Source organism: Artemia sp. Qi Xiang Cuo, chromosome 1, assembly GCF_049724085.1.
Source record: "Artemia sp. Qi Xiang Cuo chromosome 1, ASM4972408v1, whole genome shotgun sequence".
In the NCBI taxonomy this organism is placed as follows: domain Eukaryota; kingdom Metazoa; phylum Arthropoda; class Branchiopoda; order Anostraca; family Artemiidae; genus Artemia; species Artemia sp. Qi Xiang Cuo.
In genome coordinates this window covers 38330072-38350502 of record NC_142794.1, presented here as the reverse complement: position 1 = coordinate 38350502, position 20431 = coordinate 38330072, and the positions used below count along the sequence as shown (strand labels likewise).

General features: G+C 36.2%; 1 protein-coding gene across 5 annotated transcripts in view; it reads right to left on the bottom strand.

Annotated features, from left to right (window-relative positions):
• Nucleotides 1-20431, bottom strand: part of Pde8 (phosphodiesterase 8) — a 335405-nt gene that overhangs the window by 216129 nt on the left and 98845 nt on the right. For 4 of the 5 annotated variants that reach the window (XM_089102287.1, XM_089102216.1, XM_089102144.1 and 1 more), the window contains one exon: nucleotides 3221-3384. In XM_089102287.1, the coding sequence (XP_088958413.1) occupies nucleotides 3221-3371 (151 nt within the window). In that variant the 5' untranslated portion in view covers nucleotides 3372-3384. Of the gene's footprint in view, nucleotides 1-3220; nucleotides 3399-20431 lie in introns of all 5 variants that reach the window. The other variant, XM_089102070.1, reaches the window with a different exon arrangement.

The following is a 20431-nucleotide window of genomic DNA, read 5'->3' as shown; positions in this document are numbered from 1 at the left end:
GGTCGTCGTAGAAACTTCAAAAGGGGCTCATTCGATTGGAAGTTGAGAGAGTTCTAGTGTCCTTTTTAATAGTCGAAAGTGATGAGAGGGCAACTAGCCTCCCCCCCACGCCCATTCTTCCCCCCAACACATCCAATCAAAATTTTGAGATAGCCATTTTGTTCAGCGTAGTTGATTTCCAAATAGAAAATATATTTTAAAGGAGGACACTCCCCCACAACCCTCAGGGCAAGGGTTTTAAGTTATACTCTGGGGGCATATAAGGTTTTTATAGAAGGCCTTGTTGTACAAACTTCAAAACATGCTCGTTCGATTGGAAATTCGAAGGTCTAGTGCCCTTTTTAATAGCCAAATGTAATTGTACGGCATCTAGCCCACCCTCACGCTCATTATTCCCCAAACACATCGACTCAAAATTTCGAGACAGCCACTTTGTTCAGTGTAGTTGATTTCCAGAAAGAAAATATGTTTTTGAGGAGGACACTCCCCCACAACCCTGAGGGCAAAGGTTTTAAGTTATGCCCTGGGGGTCATATAAGGTTTTTATAGAAGGTGTTGTCGTAGAGACTTAAAAAAAGGCTCACTCGATTAGAAGTTCGAAGGGCTAGTGCCCTTTTCAATAGTCGAAAGTGATCGAAGGGCAACTAACCAACCCCCCCCCCCACGCCCATCATTCCCCCAAACACGTCCAACCACAATTTTGAGAGAGCCTTTTTGTTCAGCGTAGTTGATTTCAAGAAAGAAAATATTTTTTTGAGGAGGTCTCTCCCCCACAACCCTTAGGGCAAGGGTTTTAAGTTATGCCCTGGGGGCATATACGGTTTTTACAGAAGGCGTTGTCGTAGAAACTTCAAAACAGGCTCATTCGATTGGAAATTCGAAGGGCTAGTTCTGTTCGATGTAAAACGAACAGAAATTATTACGTATATGAGGAGATTCAACCCCTAGTCAATACCTCGTTCTTTACGCTAAAGTTTGAATTTTGTTCCAATTCTTTAAGAATGACCTCTGAATTACAAAGGCCGTTTAATTAGTATAGATAGCTCTTTTGAAAGTACTAAAAAAACTGTAGCGTAAAGAGCGAGGTATTGAATAGGGGGTGATCCCCCTCATATACGTAATAATTCCTGTTCGTTTTACGTTTTGGTGTTGCTCCTTACTTTCAGTTGAAAATTTGTTTTTTTATTTAATTTCTGATAGTTTTTCTAAATAATGCTGGGAAATCCGGCGCCTCCTTCATAGAAATGTCCCTTCCCCCATAAAAACATCCCCCATGGAAAGATCCTCCCAAGTAACTCCTGCCACCGACCCCCCTCCAGAAAAAATCCCTCCTGAAAACGTCTCTATACTTCCCAAGATATCTCAAAATTTTTATCGGGTGAATTTGGAAAAAAAAGAAGCGTGGGAGGGGACCTAGTTGCCGTCCAATTCTTTTGGTAACTTTAAAAGTGCACTAGAACTTTTAATTTCCGTTCGAATGAGCCCTCTCGTGATATTCTTGGACAACTGAATCGATACAATCACCCCTCGGAAAAAAAAAACAAAAAAAACAACAACAAATAAAGACGCATCCGTGATCTTTCTTCTGGCAAATAAACACAAAATTCCACATTTTCGCAAAAAGGGGTTTGAGACCTACACAATAGGGTTTTCTAAAATGCTGGATCTGGTGGTCTGATTTTTATTAAGCTGCTATTGTATTTCGAGGATCTTATCTCCCTTTTTCGAAAATACTGCAAGTCTTCTAAGGCTCGTAACTTTTGATGGGTAAGACTAAACTTATATACTTGAAATCAGCATAAAAATCCGATTCTTTTGATGTATCTACTAGCATCGGAATTCTGTTTTTTAGAGTTTTGGTTAATATTGAGCAGTGTCGCTCCTTACTTACAGTTCGTTACCACGAACTGTTTGATCGCTGTTAGAAAAACATCATTACCAAATTTCTTTTCTTATAAGTATAAGCAATGTCTTTTTAAGATATGAAAAAAAAGTTAAAATTTTTTTTAATTTTAGTTCAGAATCGCTAAAGTGATTACGCAAACTGCGAAAATATTCACGGTGCCTGAGCAATAATATATATATATATATATATATATATATATATATATATATATATATATATATATATATATATATATATATATATATATATATATATATATATATATATATATATATATATATATATATATATATATGCGAAAATATATATATATATATATATATATATATATATATATATATATATATATATATAATATTTTTATTGTAAATATAATTTATACAATAAATTATTACATATAATTATTATTTAATACGAAAAATTATATTGTTCTCATACTTGAGCAAGGCAAGTGGAACAGCAAATTACTTGAAATAAAAAACTCATTTATCGAGTAGTTTCGGTAATGAATAATTTTTCAATTATGCCGGTTATACATGATGTTTCTGATAAGTATCAGTTGATGGATGTCTTTCCTTCCTATGTATGGCGGATTTTATTTACTTTTTGTTTAGTAAAATATGCTAATCAACTAGAGTAAAAAGCATGGCGAGAACAGATCATGGATTTGTTTTATTATCTATTGTTATCCCAGGTATTTCAACATTCTCCTTCCTGCAGCCAAAGATTTTGATTTGTTCTTTTCTTTTTTTGCAACATCATGTAGTGTATGCCGCTGGTTAATGTCTTCAATATCATGCAATTTCAAGGGAGATCCTAGACATCCCACCTCCCTACTTGCGTGTATCCCTGTATAGGTGTCCTAGATTTTCTCTGTCTTCTGGTGAAAGTTTAGTAAAGTTAAGACATGTCTCAGCAAATTAATCCACGCAAGCAATGAGTGAGCTCGTTCATAAGGAGCGTCAACTAGTGCTTTGTCATTTAGCATTATTACCCAAGTTTTTCTCAATAATTCTCACAAACAATTTCTTCTTCTTTTTTCTTTAGAATCTATGGTTCTGCACATAAGCTTGTTTCGATATGAACATCCTTGTCGCCTCATATTTACCTAGCTCCTACCCTGGTGCGATCATTTTATCTTCCCGTACATTCCCAGGTCCCTGAGAAACAAACAAGTTCTTTTTATGTAGTTAATCCAGCTAATATGAACCTTGTCCCTAAGGCCCAAACGCTACATTTTCTACTGGGACAATCTTTTGTTTAGGTCATTTGCAAGTTTTTAAATCATAAAAGAAGAGGGTGGGTTAGATTTACCTTTTGGCTTATGATTCGCAACATCTGGCAATGCTGTCCTCGGTGGATCCAGTGAAGTAAGATCTCCATCTCTTTCATCAGTATCAGGAGCTAAAGAAGACCGTTGTCTGCCGTCAGTGGTGCTTATATGTGAAGAAGGGGCACAGCCCATGCCTATGTATTTCCTATAAAATGGAAACTAGAAAAAAAAATACAGAAAACAATAAGAACATTTGAATGGCGGGCAACGATTATTACACGACTCCAATCCATATCCTCAAACGTGTCCCGGAACGGAAAGCCCTTTTATCAGAATGTTGCACTGCTGTAGTGGAAGGGATGAGAGACAAGACTTATAATAAGCAAAAATGACTTTTTTTTACAATTTTATATTTCATTCAACCCTATATTCACCTGAAAACATCTCTACATTACCCATACTATCAGGAATAATCAGTCCAATAGCATACTTTTCATGTTCTGGAATCCCTCTAGCTTTTCTTATGAAGAGGAAGTATTTATTCATCCCAAATAAAAATTTATATAATAATAAGTAAAGGAATGCGTTCCGTATTGAATGGCCTAAACGGTAGTGTCTCAAGAGTATTGCTCAAAACGCGCTGAATAGGCTTTTAGGTACCAAGATACTCTTAGGAATCATGTTCTTTATTCCTGGCGGGTTTTCGAACTGTGATCAAGAAAATATGCGAATTACCTTAGCTCTATGGAATACGATTTTAGCTTTGTTTAGCCTTCGTCAATTGTTCTGAATCCTACCCACGTGGTAGTGATTGGAAAACAAAGCAATTTACCAAATGGATGTTAAATGTCCAATTTAACTATGCCTGAAATATAACTATCAAAATATTTAAAATATATCCATGTTTAATCTGATTATAATATTAATCTGCTTATAATAAACAAATTATACAATAATGTTTAATCACGAAAGGAGCAGCCGCGTAGGGGTAGTGCCCTCAAGAAAACTGGAATATTTTCATATGGCTCGATAAGAGAAACATCTCACAGCTTTGGTTTTATGACGTTTTGGTCCAAACTGGGACAAAGTTGTGCTCTGTGGCAAAACAGGGAGGGAAAGGATGGCTAAATGAGGGGCAATATGTTTTGTTACTTAAAAGAGAAGCTAGAATTAAAAATGAATTCATTTCAACGAGACTCCTCTATACCGTATATAAACACAATGGTCCTATACAATCATACCTGGCGAAAAGTGCACCCCCCCCCTAACAAAGGTTTTGAGGAGGGGTCTGAAATGCCAAAAACAAAAATCAAGTCAAATTTTCTAGTTATTCAAGGGGTAAATATCGGCGAGACGAATCCTGTCCTTAAAGAATAGTCGTATCCGTCCCAAAGCTAAGCAGGTAGGCAAATGAATATGAGTTACCCTTTCACCGTTACTAAGAAAGGGTCGTCCAATTTTAGCTTTGTGTTTTTATTTTAAGGTTTGGTTTTTATATTTTTATTAGTTTTATTCTGCACCAACGACGGTCAAGCGGAGGTCTTGACCGAAATATTTCCATGATTTTTCAATTTTTTCACTGGCTGATAATTGTCCTCGTTTTCTTCCTTTCTTCGCGATTTTATGTTTTATATGAATATAATCAACTTATTTGTTTACTTTAAGTCTATCCACAACAAAGGGAACTACCAACCTATCAGTGCCTATATTCCACGCTTAGTCTAAATCTATAAATGAAGAGAGTTTGGGGAATAAGTGTCCTGCTCCTTCTTGATCTGAGGGACCATTCAGTACTATAGTCTATGTCTACTCCCCCAATTTTTGACATGTTTAAACATTTTAGCCACAAAAAAAAACAATTTTTGGGACTTCAGTTACTCCCTTCCCTCACAGGAAGAACCACTGACTCCCCCCCCTAATAGTTGATGTGGTTCTATATAATACTATACATAAACGAATAAAACTTGAAATGAACCACATCAGCCGAAATAAGTTTACAAATAATTGCCAACATTTTGTAGACACCATTTATATTTAAGGTCGAATGTGTTATCGTAAACCGGCGCGCCCTGTGAAAGGGGGAAGTTTCATACATGGCTTTTTGATAGTTTTAAATCCCTTGGCTACTTCAGAAGTTCTGATCGATATTTTGGCCCTTCCCCAGCTAAAAGACACAAATTGGCAGAAAACAGTTCTTTATTGCGGCACAATCCCTTTTGTTACCTTTAAATTGAATTAAAACTATGACTTTCTGTTTACTTGAGCCCTATACTGATATTTAACGACCTATGGTTCGACACGATCCTCCCCTGATGAGTAAAAACCAAACAAGAAAATGAAAACAAACGAACACGCATCCGTGACCTCTTGGATATGAAGCAAAAACCAAACTTATTTTCAAGCAAAATCAAAAAGAAACGTTAAAACTTTTAAAGAGCGACATGAATTAACGTATATGAAGAGGGCCCAACAATACAAAATTCATTGTTTTATATATCAAACTTCTGTGAAAGGGGTTCTCAGACATGTTGAAATTGTGGTGCAGCTGGGCAAGACTGTATCTCTTTTGGGAGAATTTTTCCCTTTTTCGATATTATGCAAATCGTCCCAAGCTAGAATTTTGATGGCTAGCTTTGAACAGAAGATTTCAATATTAAGAACACTATAGAAAGCTCATACTTTGATGTATTAACAGTTTTCAAAATTCCCTGTTTTAGAGGTTCGGTAAACTTGAAAAGGTCCCTCTTCACTTGCCGTTCATTATCACAAACGGTGTGATGTAAAAGAAAACATGGAACAAATAAACCGGAAAAAAATTCAGCTAGTGAAAACCAGAAAATAGTGCCAAAATATTTCGTCCTATCCTCAGCTAAGTCCTCCTCGGCGTAATTTTTATCCCATGTTTAGCTAGTACGGTCTTACAACTTATTTAAAAATGGTTTGATCTCGGTATAAAGTTATCTATGTACAGGAACTAATTGTCAGGAGTTGATGCACCTTCTACTTGATTGTGCAGGTGCTCAAATTGCGCTACTTTACGAATTTGCGCCAGAGTTGCCACCCGAATGAAATTCCGTTTGCTAAAATCAGAAGGTTTGTTTGACTAAATTTTTACAAACTTTTTACAGTCTGGGAAAACTGACCTAGGTAGTGTAACTAAAATCTTAAGAACACTAAGAATCCTGTCTAGACATGATTTTTTTTCGAAAAAAAGCTTAACAGCTAGCTTGGGAAACGGTGACAAAAATACAAGAAGAATTTTGGGGGAAAGCTTCTAGACACAGAAAAGAGTACATCTTGACATGTGTTCCTAGCTGTCTAATGAGGTTTCCTGCTGGAAAAAGGGCAGATGTACTTTGGTAGTATTGCCTATACAACAGTTACCCCCCTCTTAACACAAGAATAAGATAAAACTAGCAAGAATAAGAAAGAAGGCTAGCTTGTCTCAAATAAAGCCTTATAAAGTGGCGGATCCAGGAGGGCAAGGGGCGTCCCCCCTAACGTAGTCTAAAGTAGTGTAATTTACCTAATTAACGCAACATTGCCTTAAATAAACTTGCTCCTAACGCAAGTTCATCGGATCAACCTATTTTTCGCCCCCCCCCCTAACAAAATCATGGATCCGCCCCTGGCCTTATATCCAATTTAAATTGCAGTGGTTGTTTTGGTAACACCTCTTATGGGTGCACTTAGATTGGAAGTTTGGAAGTTGATTTGTTAAAATAAGAAGATATTTTTTGAACCCAAGCAAATAGACCTTAACCTGATAATCAATTAACTATAATGGGCCACCTCTCAAAAAATTCAAAATGAAATGACCTTGCACATTGTACTTTGTTCATCATTAACTGAGGGAACTTAATGAGAATGCCCTAAATGGGACATAATTTTAACTCTCTTGACTAGTGTGCTACAAGTTTAGACTATCTTAAAGCTATAATACAGACTAGAGAATAGTAGCCTAACACTATGACTCACCTAACTAACAAACGTAGCATCTGTTATGAGAGTCTGGGATAATTTTCTGAAACCAAATTAAGCCGCCATACTAGACCTGATTTTAAATAGTTTGTCCTTCAAAGCGATTCAAACAGTTCGTGGTAACGAACTGTAAGTAAGGAGCGACCCGGCTCAATGGTAACCGAAACTCTAGAAAACGGGATTTTGATACCAATAGATACATAAACAGAACCAGATTTTAATGCTGACTTCAAATATATAAGTTTCATCAAGTTTAATCCTACCCATCGAAAGTTACGCGCCTGAGAAAATTTGGCTGATTTTCGAAAAAAGGGGGAAAGACTCCCTAAAAGATATAGAACCACAATCAAATTCACTCCATCATATTCAGCGTATCAGAGAACCCTCCTGCAGAGGTTTCAAGCTCCTATCTTCCAAAATGTGGAATTTTGCATTTTTTGCCAGAAGAAAGATCACGGATGCATGTTTATTTGTTGTTATTTTGCCCAGGGGTGATCGTATCGACCCAGTGCTCCTAGAATATCGTGAGAGGGATCATTGGAACATAAATTAAAAGTTCTAGTGCCCTTTTCAAGTGACCAAAAAAATGGAGGGCAACTAGGCCCCCACCCACGCTCATTTTTTCCCCAAAGTCACCCGATCAAAATTTTTAGATAGCCATTTTGTTCAGCATGGTCGAAAATATGATAACTATGTCTTTTAGGATGACTTAATCCCCCAACGTCCCTGGGGGGACGGCTAAAAGTTATGAACTTTACCCAATGTTAACATATAGTATTGGTTATTGGGAAGTATACAGACGTTTTCAGGGGGGATTTTTTCTGGTAGTGGTTGGGGGGGGGGGGTTCGGGGTTATGTGAGAGGATCTCTCCACCAAGGAAGTTTTCATGGGGGAAGGGACAGTGCTATGCAGGGGACGCCGGATTTCCCAACATTATTTAAAAAAAAGATCAGAAATTAAATAAAAAAAACAAGTTTTTCAACTGAAAGTAAGCAGCAACATCAAAACTTAAAACAAACAGAAAATATTACGTATATGATTGGGTTCACCCCCAAGTCAATACCTCGCTCTTTAAGCCAAAGATTTTTAGTAGTTTCATAAGAGCTATTTATTCTAATTAACGGCCTTTGTGATTAAGGGTTCATTTTTGAAGAATTGGAACAAAATTCAAACCATAGCTTAAAGAGCGAGGTATTGACTAGGGGGCGAACCCCCTAATATACGTATTAAAAATATATGAATATAGAAGCTCGTTACGTAAGATACGTATATTTATTACTAATAAAAACGTTAGTAAATAAAATTAAACAACTTTCTAGAAAGCCATTTAACCAAAAAAAAGTTAAATTCATATAAAAATTTCATTTTAATAATTCATGTACGATGAGCCAAAATCAAAACCTGCATTACTTCAAACCGTTCAAAAATTAAATAAAAATAAACAAGTTGTTTTAACTGAAAGTAAGGAACGACGTTAAAACTTAAAACGAACAGAATTCCGTATATGAAAGGGGCTGCCCCCCCCCCCCTGAACGCCTCGCTCTTTACGCTAAAATTTGACTTTCTCACAACTATGTATTTTTAAACAATAAAAAACTTTAGCGTAAAGAGCGAGGCGTTGAGGAGGGGACAGCCCCTTTCATATACTTAATAATTTCTGTTCGTTTTAAGTTTTAACGTCGTTCCTTACTTTCAGTTAAGAAAAAACTTGCTTTTTTTATTCGATATCAAGAAGAAGCCAAAAGAGAAGTAGAGAACTTTAAGCGCTGGAGTTGATGCGAAATCGCAAAAATGAGAGCAATAGTAGCCATAATATCTAACGTCATCGAAATCAGATTTTGTAATGGATGGACCCTAATTTTTTCGTTGAATTCATGGAAGATAACAACAAAACTTTTGTTTACTATAAACCATGACTTTTTACTAGATTTCGGAAAATTTACTAGATCCTCTAAATTTACTAGATATTGTTTTCTTTTTACTAGATCTAGAAAATCCAACTGACAGTAGCAACCCTGGTTTTTGTTGAACATTAAAGTTTCTATGAGATATTCATGACAGCTAGCTTTTAGACTTTAATTTCTCATTCTTAATTTCTGAAAAATGGCCCACCCAATTAACATCAATTCTTTGTAAAACCCGTGAAGCTGTCCACCTGATCAATCCTTTCGTTATCCAACGTCACCTTTTCATCTTCACTTATTCCTAGGTTTAGTGACTTAGTATTCTTGACATTTATTTTAGTATTCTTAACACCTTGAACTCGCAAAACCTCTAAAAGTTCATTCATTTTGCTCACATTGCATCTAGGATGCTTAAATCATCAGCATAATCTAAGCCTAGGAGAGTTTTTTCCTCTCTCTTTTTGATTCCGAGGTCTCCCATTGCCTTTCCTGCGCTTTTTAAGACAAAATCCATCAAAATGACCCATATGAAGGGGGATAGAACACAACCCTGCTTAACTCCTGATTTAATACGAAACCAGCTGCTAACCCTATTTCCTAACTTGACCGCAGCAGTGTTATTCTCGTATATAGCACTAATCACTTCAATAAATTTGTCCTGTATCATAGGCAGCGCAATAGCGCTGCCTAGTAAGACCGATGTGGGCACAATGTATTATTTTTTTTTTCTTCCTCTTTTAGACCAGGGAACTTTATATCGAAGCAGTTGTCGTTGAAACTTCAAAAAGGGCTCGTTTGATTAGACTTTGGAAGGGCTTGTGCCCTTTTTTACAATAGTAAGTGATTGGAGGGCAACTAACACCCCTTCCACGCCCACCATTTCCCCAAACACATCCAATCAAAATTTTAAGATATCCATTTTGTTCAACGTAGTTGAAAGGTCCGGATATTATATCTTTGAGGAAGGCATTCCCCCCAGAGCCCTCAGGGTTGCAAGTTATGCCCAGGGGCCATATAAGGTTTATATAGAAACGGTGATCGTATAAACTTTGGAAGGGGCTCATTGGATTGCTAATCAAAAGTTTTAGTGCGTTTTTTTGATATTCAGAGTGATGAGAGGGTGGATACCCCCCCCCGCACCTTGGGTTTTCCCAAAATATATCTGATAAAAATTTTGAGATGGCTATTTGTTGTCGTAGAAACTTCGAAAAAGGCTCATTCGATTGGAAATTGAAAGGGCTAGTGCCCTTTTTAATAGTCAAAAGCTATTGAAGGGCAACTAACCCCCCTCTGACGCCCAGCATTTCCCCAAAGACAGCCAATCAAATTTTTGTGATGGACATTTTATTCAACGTAGTTGAAAGGTCCGGAAATTATGTCTTTGAGGATGAACCAAGCAAAAATAAAGTCAAATAATCTTCCAAACTTAAAACTACCACAAATCACTATCAATAAATAAATGAAACTCAAAACGAACAGAAATTAAGATAAATAGCCGAGTCAAACTCAAAATGAGAAAAATTAACATGATCAGAACACAATTTGCGCTTTACTGAAAACAAAATACGTTTGAAATGTTTTCACCTTTCTTACTTTCATAAATGAAAAATTATCAAAACCATAAGGAAGAAAAGGAAGAAATTTTTTTTTTTTTAGTAAAGCGCAAATTCTGTTCTGGTTTTTAGAAGGTTTAGAGGTTATCAGCCCTACTCATGTTAATTTTTGCTCGTTTTGAGTTTGACTCGGCTATTTATCGTAATTTCTATTCGTTTTGAGTTTAGTTTATTTATTGAAGGTGATTTGTCGTAGTTTTAGGCTTGGAAGATTATTTGACTTTATTTTTGCTCATTCTTGGCTTAATGGAGCTCTTTATTTTTGTTTGAAAAACTTGTCTTGTCGAAAGTTTTTTAAATTAATACCATACATAGATAAGACCTTTGCTAAAGCTCTTCTATCAACAGAATCGAACGCTTGCTCATAATCTATAAAACTGAGGACCAAAGGTGTTTGAAAACTCAGGCACTTCTCTAAGTGTGAAAAAATGGTCAACACATCCTCTACCTTTTCTAAAACCGCACTGTTCTTCTCTTAAAACTTTATCTACAGCATCTCTCTGTCTAAAAAGTATCATATTACTGAGTAATATGCTACCTACAGAGACCAGACTAATGCCTCGATAATTACCACACTCACTCTTTATCACCTTTCTTATACAGTGGTTTAATTAAAGTTTTCCTAAAATCGCTAGGTACTTCCCCCGGCCCTGCCAAATTCCTTTAATAAATAAAGCTTTGGTAGCCAAACCATAAGAACACTGAGGGCTTTGGATCATTACAAAAAAAAACAACATACATAATCTTTTAAATAAATTAATCTCCCAACCAAAACTTGGCAATAGAAACGGTTCTATTTAGCTAGTTCCTGGCTGACTGATAGGATCAAAATCTACGATTTGTGACTGATTTTTACAAGTTTTTCATTTGGCAGTCACGCAAAATGGCATTAATCCAGACCTTTACCTACAGGATTACGTTTATTATAAGAAATATATGTTCTTTATCGCCATTGTTCTGATAATTAATATTCTTTTGGAACACTTCCATAATACTTTACCCTAAGATGTTATCCATTTTTCCACTTAGGTTCGACCCATAGAGGGAAGCATGGGATAAAATTTTTTCTCACGAGAGGAGGCATCAGAATAAGGAGAAATTAAAATTTCGGGATATTTTTTAATTATTCCTTAGGGATGGAAATGTTTTCCCCTCTATGCCTAGGTATGATTATGCCCTTGACATAATCCAAGAGGCAATCATATGTGGGTCCTCATTTTTCTATAAAAAAAAATATATATATATATATATTTGATCAACCTTTTTCCTAGAGAAAACCATAATATTTGTCAAAAACCTTTGGGTTAAATGTATTATCTTGGAAGCGCAGAAATAGACTCCACACAAATTCGAAATCTGAAACAAACCGGGACGCTACCATTTCATCTAGCCGTCACAAGCACTAAACGTCATTTCGTCGACAAGGAAAATCCATCAGAACATCGACAGTCATAACATTGACAGTCACAATCGCTACCTGTCAGAGTGTTGACAGTCATAGCATCGACACGTCAGTTCATCGACAGTTAAAATCGCTACCCGTCACAACGTCGAAAGTCATAACGTCGACGCGTCAGTTCATTGACAGTCATAACATCGACACGTCATAGAATCTAAAAATATTTTAGATGCTATGACGTGTCGATGTTATGACTGTCGACATTCTGACGGTTAGTGGTTCTGACGGATTTTTGTTATGAAAAAAAAAATGTATAAGTTTATATAATAGTAATAACACGGTAAAAAAAAAACGTACTTTGACGTTGACGGCATTATTTCACGTTTTATCAGCGTACTTTCTAGTTGTTGGATTAGCGTGAAAATACACTTTTTTAGTGTATAGGTACTTCTGCCGTATTTTTACATTCATTGAATATATGTTTAAACTCGATCAGTGTACTGGGAGGAGCTAATGACAATCAACTCTTGTGAAAATGGGTCATACCGCGGGGCATGACCGATGCAAAAATATCGTGAAAGGGGGTCGTCGTCCGGGTTTTTGATCTATTGGGATTAAAAGGCTACACAAACGAAGACCTTTCACTTGTTATTGTGGACTTATTTCTGAAAGGTAAGTTCTTTTGATTTTTTTTTTTTTTACTTTTATTATAAGTCTTATGAACTTTGCAGATAAAATGGTAAAATTCTACTTTAGCTACTTTTGGCTATCTTAGAAAGAGGTTAGGTTAGGAAAATGAAAGTTTCAGGGATGCGTCTGCAGGCTAAGGAGTGTACCGGGAAGATGTTTTAAAGTATTTACCTCCACTCCTCCGTCTAGAGAGTCCTAACCTTTAAAAATATGTGTGTTATAAAAGTGAAACCTTGTTAAATAAATCTTCTGCTTAAATAAAGTACAACAAAATTATTTTCAGCTTCACAACTTTGCTCAATCCCAATTTAAAAGGTTTTAAAGATATACAAATATAATTCCAAATAAAAAAAACAAACATAGATACGGCTTAAAATTCTACTCAAATAACAGGAATTGCTAGCTGTCATGTAGTCAAATTTCAGGAGTCTCTAGAGGCAAAAAGAGTGGAGGTAGGTACTTAAAAATACTTTCCCGGGACATACATTACCCTGTAGCCCTATCTCTGAAAGTCTCTTTTTCTAGCTTATGCTCTTTCCAAAATAGCCAATAGTAGCTAAAGTAGCATTTTATTAATATAATAAAACAATGTCCCCAGTGAGTCTAGGCGTTTAACCCTCCCTGGAAAATATCCCTGCGGAAAATACCCAGCGGGGTATAATAATCAATGGGGGGTATTTTCCGGGGGGGGGGGGGGTAAACATCACTGACCACTCTCTGTACAGTGGAGTCCATTTGTGAAATCGAAAGAGAAAGGGGATTCTTATCGGAAAACACTTTTATAATACACTATTAATATACATAAAAATTATATTAATAAGATTTTCATGTTTCTTTCCATTTTTATACATGTTGTCAAATAGTAATTAGATTATATATTTATCCGACTTCAAATAGATTGTAGGATTGTACTAATATAAATTAAGCAAATTAAGTAACATTTGAGTTTTGTGTTAGCTTCAAGAGGAGGTACGGGATAAAAGTCCTATACAAAGGAGCGTTGGCCTCTGGGTCCCGGCTCCTTCCAATGTCAAATTTTCTGATAGTCGAATCCGATGTTTTACGGGTGGCGCCTCATCTTCGCAGCAAAGTGTAACATAATGGAATTGTCTTATTTTTATTCTTTAAAAAAATCATGTGATTCAGAATTCAATCCTCCATTTGAGTGTAACAGCCCCTTCCTCTGGAAGCTCCAGTCAGAAAATTAGAAAATTCTGGAATTTCCACATTGCATCCCACACTAAACCACGAAATTGCAAAAGTTTTCACATACTTTAGTATGTTAGAAGTATTATAGTAGTTGAGTCAAAATTCAGAAATTCTTGTTCACTAAAAGTTTTTTCTGCACCTTCATCTGTATGTCAAATTTGAAACATGTGAAAGGTGTTTTGGCTTCTACAGTACCAATAGGAGCTGTTCTGTCTTTCTGTTTTAGCCTACCTGCCAAGAAAATGGCTGAAATTCATTGTTGACTTTTTTTTTTTTAGAATGAGCTTTAGCTTATTTTAACAGGTTGGGTCACAAGTCACCATACAGAAATAAACTAACTATGTTTCTTTCAGAAACACATTATTCATAGAACATGCTCTGTAGGGTTATCAATATTTTGGATGTGCATTGCAATATTTTGTCATACTCTTGATAAACATAAATTATCAAACCATGATCTGCTGCAAAAATATAAGCATTTATTCTTTTTGCTTTATTACTTGTTCATTCATGCTCAAGTTTCTACTCAAAAGAGCATAAGAGGAATATTAAGCTACAAATTGAGGACGTGATTCGCTATGGAAAAGGGGGGGGGGGTGCGCACCTCGCATCTTCTAAAATCATCTTTTCCAGTTTTGTATATTGTCAATCTTCATTGTAGATCCAATCTTGATGGCATCAAATTGCAGAACTTCATGGCAAATCCTTGTTTGTTCATTTTGTTCATTGGAACTTCACAGCCTGCGAGAAACAATCTGATCCCTCCCCTTGACCATGATAAAGATTAGGTTGAAGAAAATGAATCATTTGAGCCACTAGACTCAGAAATACTATATTTGAACCAAGATGAAATAGTGGGAGCTGGTTTTGAAGCTACAAATGAAATATCAAGATAGAGACAAACATCCTCAGGGGACTCGTGTATCTGTGATATTGATCCTAGAAGGCAAGCACTTGCAGATCGGCTTGCTTTGCTTCTCCTTCGATTAGAATCAGAGAAACATGTAGCTGCCTCAACTGTTAGTTTTATTCTTGAGAACTTTAGGCTTCTCTTCACTGAGTCTCATGAAATTGTAGCAGAAGAACTTAAAGAACGTGTTGCTAAATGCATCTCTTCTGTTTTTCAGCCAGATTCGTTTAAGAAAATATGTGATGAAATTGAAAGTCATTATATGCAGGATCCTCTGCTGCTTGTTACAGACCCTGCCACTGGATCACTGAGATCTCAGTACATGAGAGACCAGAATTTTACAAGTTGCGGTACTGTGGTACCGAAGCAAGTCTTTATCAGACTTGATAAGTATAGAAACAGAAGATTTGTTCAAGTAGTTTCAGTTGCAGCCACCTTGGAGAATCTTTTCAAACATAGAGGACTTCTTGGATTTCTGGATTGGTATCATCCTTCAGCAGAAGGTGTATATAGAGACTTCTGTGATGGTAACCGATTTGCTTCTTTACATGCTTCTGATCTAGACATGAAGAAAAATGTGATATTTCTTCAGCTCGACCAAGACAAGGGACAAATAAAAAAACCACTTAAAAAGTCTAAATCAGGAAAGTACCAGCACTCTAGCTTTTTATATATGAGTTCTCAACTTCCCACCTTGGCTTCGAGCAAGGCTAGATCTAGTGCAGTTAGTTATGCTAGTGCTGGCATCGAACTTCAAGATCGTTGGTACTGAAAAAGTCTTCAAGAAGGCTGTGAATGAATTAGAGTTTCTTTGTACTGAAGGCATTGTGATTGATGGGACAAGGCTCAAAATTATAGTTTTCTGTATATGTGGAGACAACTTGGGCTCGAATTTTATTGGGGGGTTCGTGAAATGCTTTAACCGAAATGTGCAGAATCCCTGCAGAGTCTGCATGTTCTCTGGAAAAACTGCAGCTAAAGACTATTGGAAAATTCGGTTTCCTCTTAGAACTAAAGCATCCTATGAGGAATCTTTATACAAGCTGCAAGACCCAAATGTTAGGAATCAGTCTGTAAATGGCGTGAAATTCAATTCTGATTTCAATGCCTTGCCCAACTTTCATGTCACAGATTACCACCATGCATAGCCCATGACTTGTATGAAGCTGTTATGAAGTGGGATGCTGGAAAATGTTTACAGCACTTGATTATTGATGGTGTTTTCAAAGTATCAGAGCTTAGCGCTAGTGTTGCCAACTTTGATTACAAGGATATAGATGCTAAGGACAAACCTCCTCCTTTCTCAAATAATTCCAAGTGCCTTGAAGATAATGCAATCCAAAATTTGGTATTTCCTCGCCAGTTTCCTCTAATACTTGGCCATTTAGTTTCAAGAAAGGCTGAAAACGAATGTTGGTCTCTAATGTTGCTGATGAGGAAAATTGTATTGCTTGTGTCAAGTCGGAGGTTTTCAGACATGCTTATTGCAAATTTAGATTTTACAATAAGAATGTACCTTGAATCGAAAGCAAAAATATTTGAGGATGATGAAAAAAGGTTCAAGCACCATACAATGCGTCATTTTCCTTTGTATGTGCAAACACTGGCCCCTTAATTCACTATTCGTTTTTCAGTTTAAATCAAGACATAGATATTTTAAAGATGCTGCTAAAAGTGCATCCTCAACTAGAAATCTAACCAAGGCAATGGCCAAGAGTTACCAGAAGTACCAGAATTACCTATCTCTTTCAAATAGAATGTGTCAGGAAATCGGCTGTACAGTTTCTAAAAATGGAAAGCTGACAAACACTTCCTACTTGACACTGTTTCCACATAAGCTGGGAAAAGACACATGCTTAGTCCAGGAGCTCATTTTCAAGGGTGTTGTCTATAAGAAAAGACTTTATGTGATTAGCGATGTGACAGACTCAGCTGTGGAAGCTGCTGAAATAGTGGATGTGGTTAGGTCGCTGGGACAGTTCTTTCTCATTCTGTCAATGAAATCGCTAAGCTATGATCAAGAGCTGGTGTATCTTTACTGTGTTGCTGAAGAGAGCTCCACTCTTGTTTGCTGGAACATTAGAGAAGTACCTGATTTTGATCTTAATCCTGCATCAACATATCATTCGTGGAAGGTGTTATCTGTCCTTTAGAAGCTTTGTCTTTAAGGTGTGTATGGTTGTTAAAATTAGAGGCTAGCTGTCCTGCCCCAAGACAATGTATCTGTACTTTTCCCTGATGCTTAGTTACTGAGCTTAGTCTTTGATAGTCTTTCATTACGATTCCTGCATTTTTTCTTCAGAGAGTTTGAGAGAGATGGTCATTGGATGATGTATCAGCACATCATAGCCATAATTTCAAGTTCAAGATAAGGTGTTTCGAATTTAGAAAGCCGAAATATCCTTTCTCTTTTTTGCGTGTTAAACTCATCTTGGACTTTTTATGGGAGGAGATGGTTACATTTGCAAAGCGAATACTTCTATAACAGGAATTTTTTCTTTTTTGTGGTTACCTGTGTTAACTACTTTGAATTTCAGAACAATTTAATCTTTTGGATGTTTTGGGAAGCAATGCCTTCTTGTTCAATTTTAAAGGTTACTGTGCCATCTACATCTTGCTCTAACTGCTGTCTACTTCTAGGTGTAATAGATGTACATATTGCTAAGCAGAGCATCCATCACAAAGACAGCATCACTCTATTTTACAATTATCCCATCTTCGTTTGATATTTGCATAGTTCATGATCGTTTGTGGCCTTATCTGGAAATGTTTATTCAAAGTGGATTCTTTGTCAGTAAAGTCCACACAATTGGAATATCAGCAACAGAAGAGGATTATTTCAGCCATGTGTTATGAGGAGCTCTTTTCAAAGGGTAAATAAATTCTTAAGTGAAATAGCCTTAACTTGTAAATAGCCTTAACTTGTAAATAGCCTTGACCTTGATACATTTTTTAGTTTTATTTTATTTAGAATATTACTTGACTGGAAATCATTAGTAAGAATGCTGTATATTTTATTTGTTGTCAATGCTTCTGTTGCATGCTTGATTTGCAGGAAGTTTGTATTATATTTTGGGATGATTTAATTGAACTTGCAACTTAAGCAGAAAAATCTATCAACTTGCATTTAGCTACTGAGGGCAAGTTTGACGTGGCTGATCTTAGGGTAAATTTTGGCAAAATAGTAAATTCTTTTTATTTCCTGAATATGTAGGAAAATGGAACGCTTTGGGATATCATTGACTTGTTTCATGAGGGATTAACTAAGAAAACGAGCTTTATTTTTACTGAAAGTAAGGAGCGACATTAAAACTTAAAACGATATTAAAACTTTAAACTTAAATTCTGAATCTACCAATAACCACAAGATGGGCTTCCACTTCGAAGTTTGACCGTTTTCGCAAAGAAGCAAGCTTATTTTACATATTATTCATCAGTTTTAGATTCCTTCAAATTTTGCAAGTTGTAACTTTTGATTCGAGCATGCAATCCTTTGCTTGTAAGCAAGACCTTAACTCCCCAAAATTTGGATAAATCATTCGTAAGTCCCAGCTTAGAATAAAAACCCTCATCCCACTCCTTCTTGACTCCTGCATAAAATTTCAGGGAAACTGAGCTATCTTTTTGTGTCTATTATGTCTGTATGTCCTGGCCTCTTTAAACTCTGCTGGACTAATTTTGCAACCTGTTCTACCTCCATCTTGCTAAAACTAACCTAGCCTTCAATAATTTTAAATCCCTTTTACTTGATATAACCAAGGAGTCATCCGTCTTTTATATTCTAGGTCTTCCTCCGAAAATAACATCCTGTCTTCGCTACTGCCGTTGCTGAAGATATTGTTAATCACAGCTTGACCTAACATGAATACTTTGTTACGAAGAACCCTTCCTGATTGTAGCAACCTTATGAACTATCTTTGCAGGTATGTTGCCAAGATGGAACCAGTGAAGAAAGCTCTCCTACCAGCAAGTCAGGGAATTTTTAAGCAAACTTAAAAATAATTTTTCTTGTTTTTATTGTAATTTCTTAGTCAAATATTTGTAATATTGATTATATTGAGTTATCTAATTATATTGAATACTAAAGAAATAATTGGATTCGTTTGTCTGTTTTCGTAATTTTTGGTCTTATGGTCGTGTTTTTAAATTGATAAGAATTAGTCAGGGGAAAGATCAGTGATAGGCCAAGACTGTTTGTGCTTTTTTTTTCGTCATGTAGTTGGTTTTCGTATACAGTTTTTAGTATACTGGGCAGGAGCAACTGCGCTGGACATAGTAGAGGTTTCGCGTGGCAAGTTTCCCTTTGAATTTAAGCTTTGTATGGTACGATGGATCAAGGTCTTTTCGTACTTTTTTCTACTGCCATTTGACTTGATATTTTCCCCAGAAATCTGGATCTGTGTTTAAATCCAGCTTTTCAAACATTTCGTGGTGACGAACTGTAAGTAAGGAGCGACCCGGCAGAATAATCACTGAAACTCTAAAAAATGAAATTTTTATACCATTAGATACATTAAAATAATTGTATTTTTTTTGCTGATTTCAAATATATAAGTTACGAGCCTGAAAAAGTTTGCCTTATTTTCGAAAAAAGGGGAAACACCCCTAAAAGTGATAAAATCTTAATGAAAATTACACCATCAGATCAAGCGTATCAGAAAACTCATCTGTAGAGGTTTTAAGCTTCTATCGGCAAAAATGTGGAATTTTGTATGTTTCGCCAAAAGAAAGATCACGGATGCGTGTTTATTTGTTTTGTTTTTTGTTTTTGTTTTTTTCTTTCCAGGGGTGATCGTATCGATCCAGCGGTCCTAGAGTATCGCGAGAGGGTTCATTCGAACGGAAATCAAAAATTCTAGTGTCTTTTTAAATTACTAAGAAACTGGAGGGCAACTAGACCCCCCCATGCTTTTTTTCTCACAGTCACCCGATCAAGATTTTGAAATAACCCCTTGGTTCAGCATAGTCGAAAATTTAATAACTATGTCTTTAAAGATGACCTAATCCCCCAAAGTCCCTGGGGGAAGTGCTGCAAGTTATGAACTTTGCCCATTGTTTACATACAGTATTGGTTATTGGGAAGTATACAGACGTTTTCAGGAGGGATTTTTTTTAGCAGGGGGGGGGAGGAGATTACGTGGAACGATATTTTTGTGGGGGAAGGGATATTTCTATGAAGGGAGTGCCAGATTTCCAAGCATTATTTAAAAAACGACCAGAAATTAAGCTAAAAAAAACAAGTTTTTTCAACTTAAAGTAATGAGCAACATTAAAACTTAAAACTATCAGAAATTATTACGTATATGAGGGGGTTTGCCCCCTAGTCAATAGTTCGCTCTTTACGCTAAATTTTTTTTAGTACTTTCAAAAGAGCTATCTATTCTAATTAAACGGCCTTTGTGGTTCAAGGGTCATTATTAAAGAATTGGAACAACATTCGAACTTAAGCGTAAAGAGCGAGGTATTGACTAAGGGGCAAACCCCATCATATAGATAATAATTTTGGTTCGTTTTAAGTTTTAATGTTGCTCCTTACTTTCAGTTG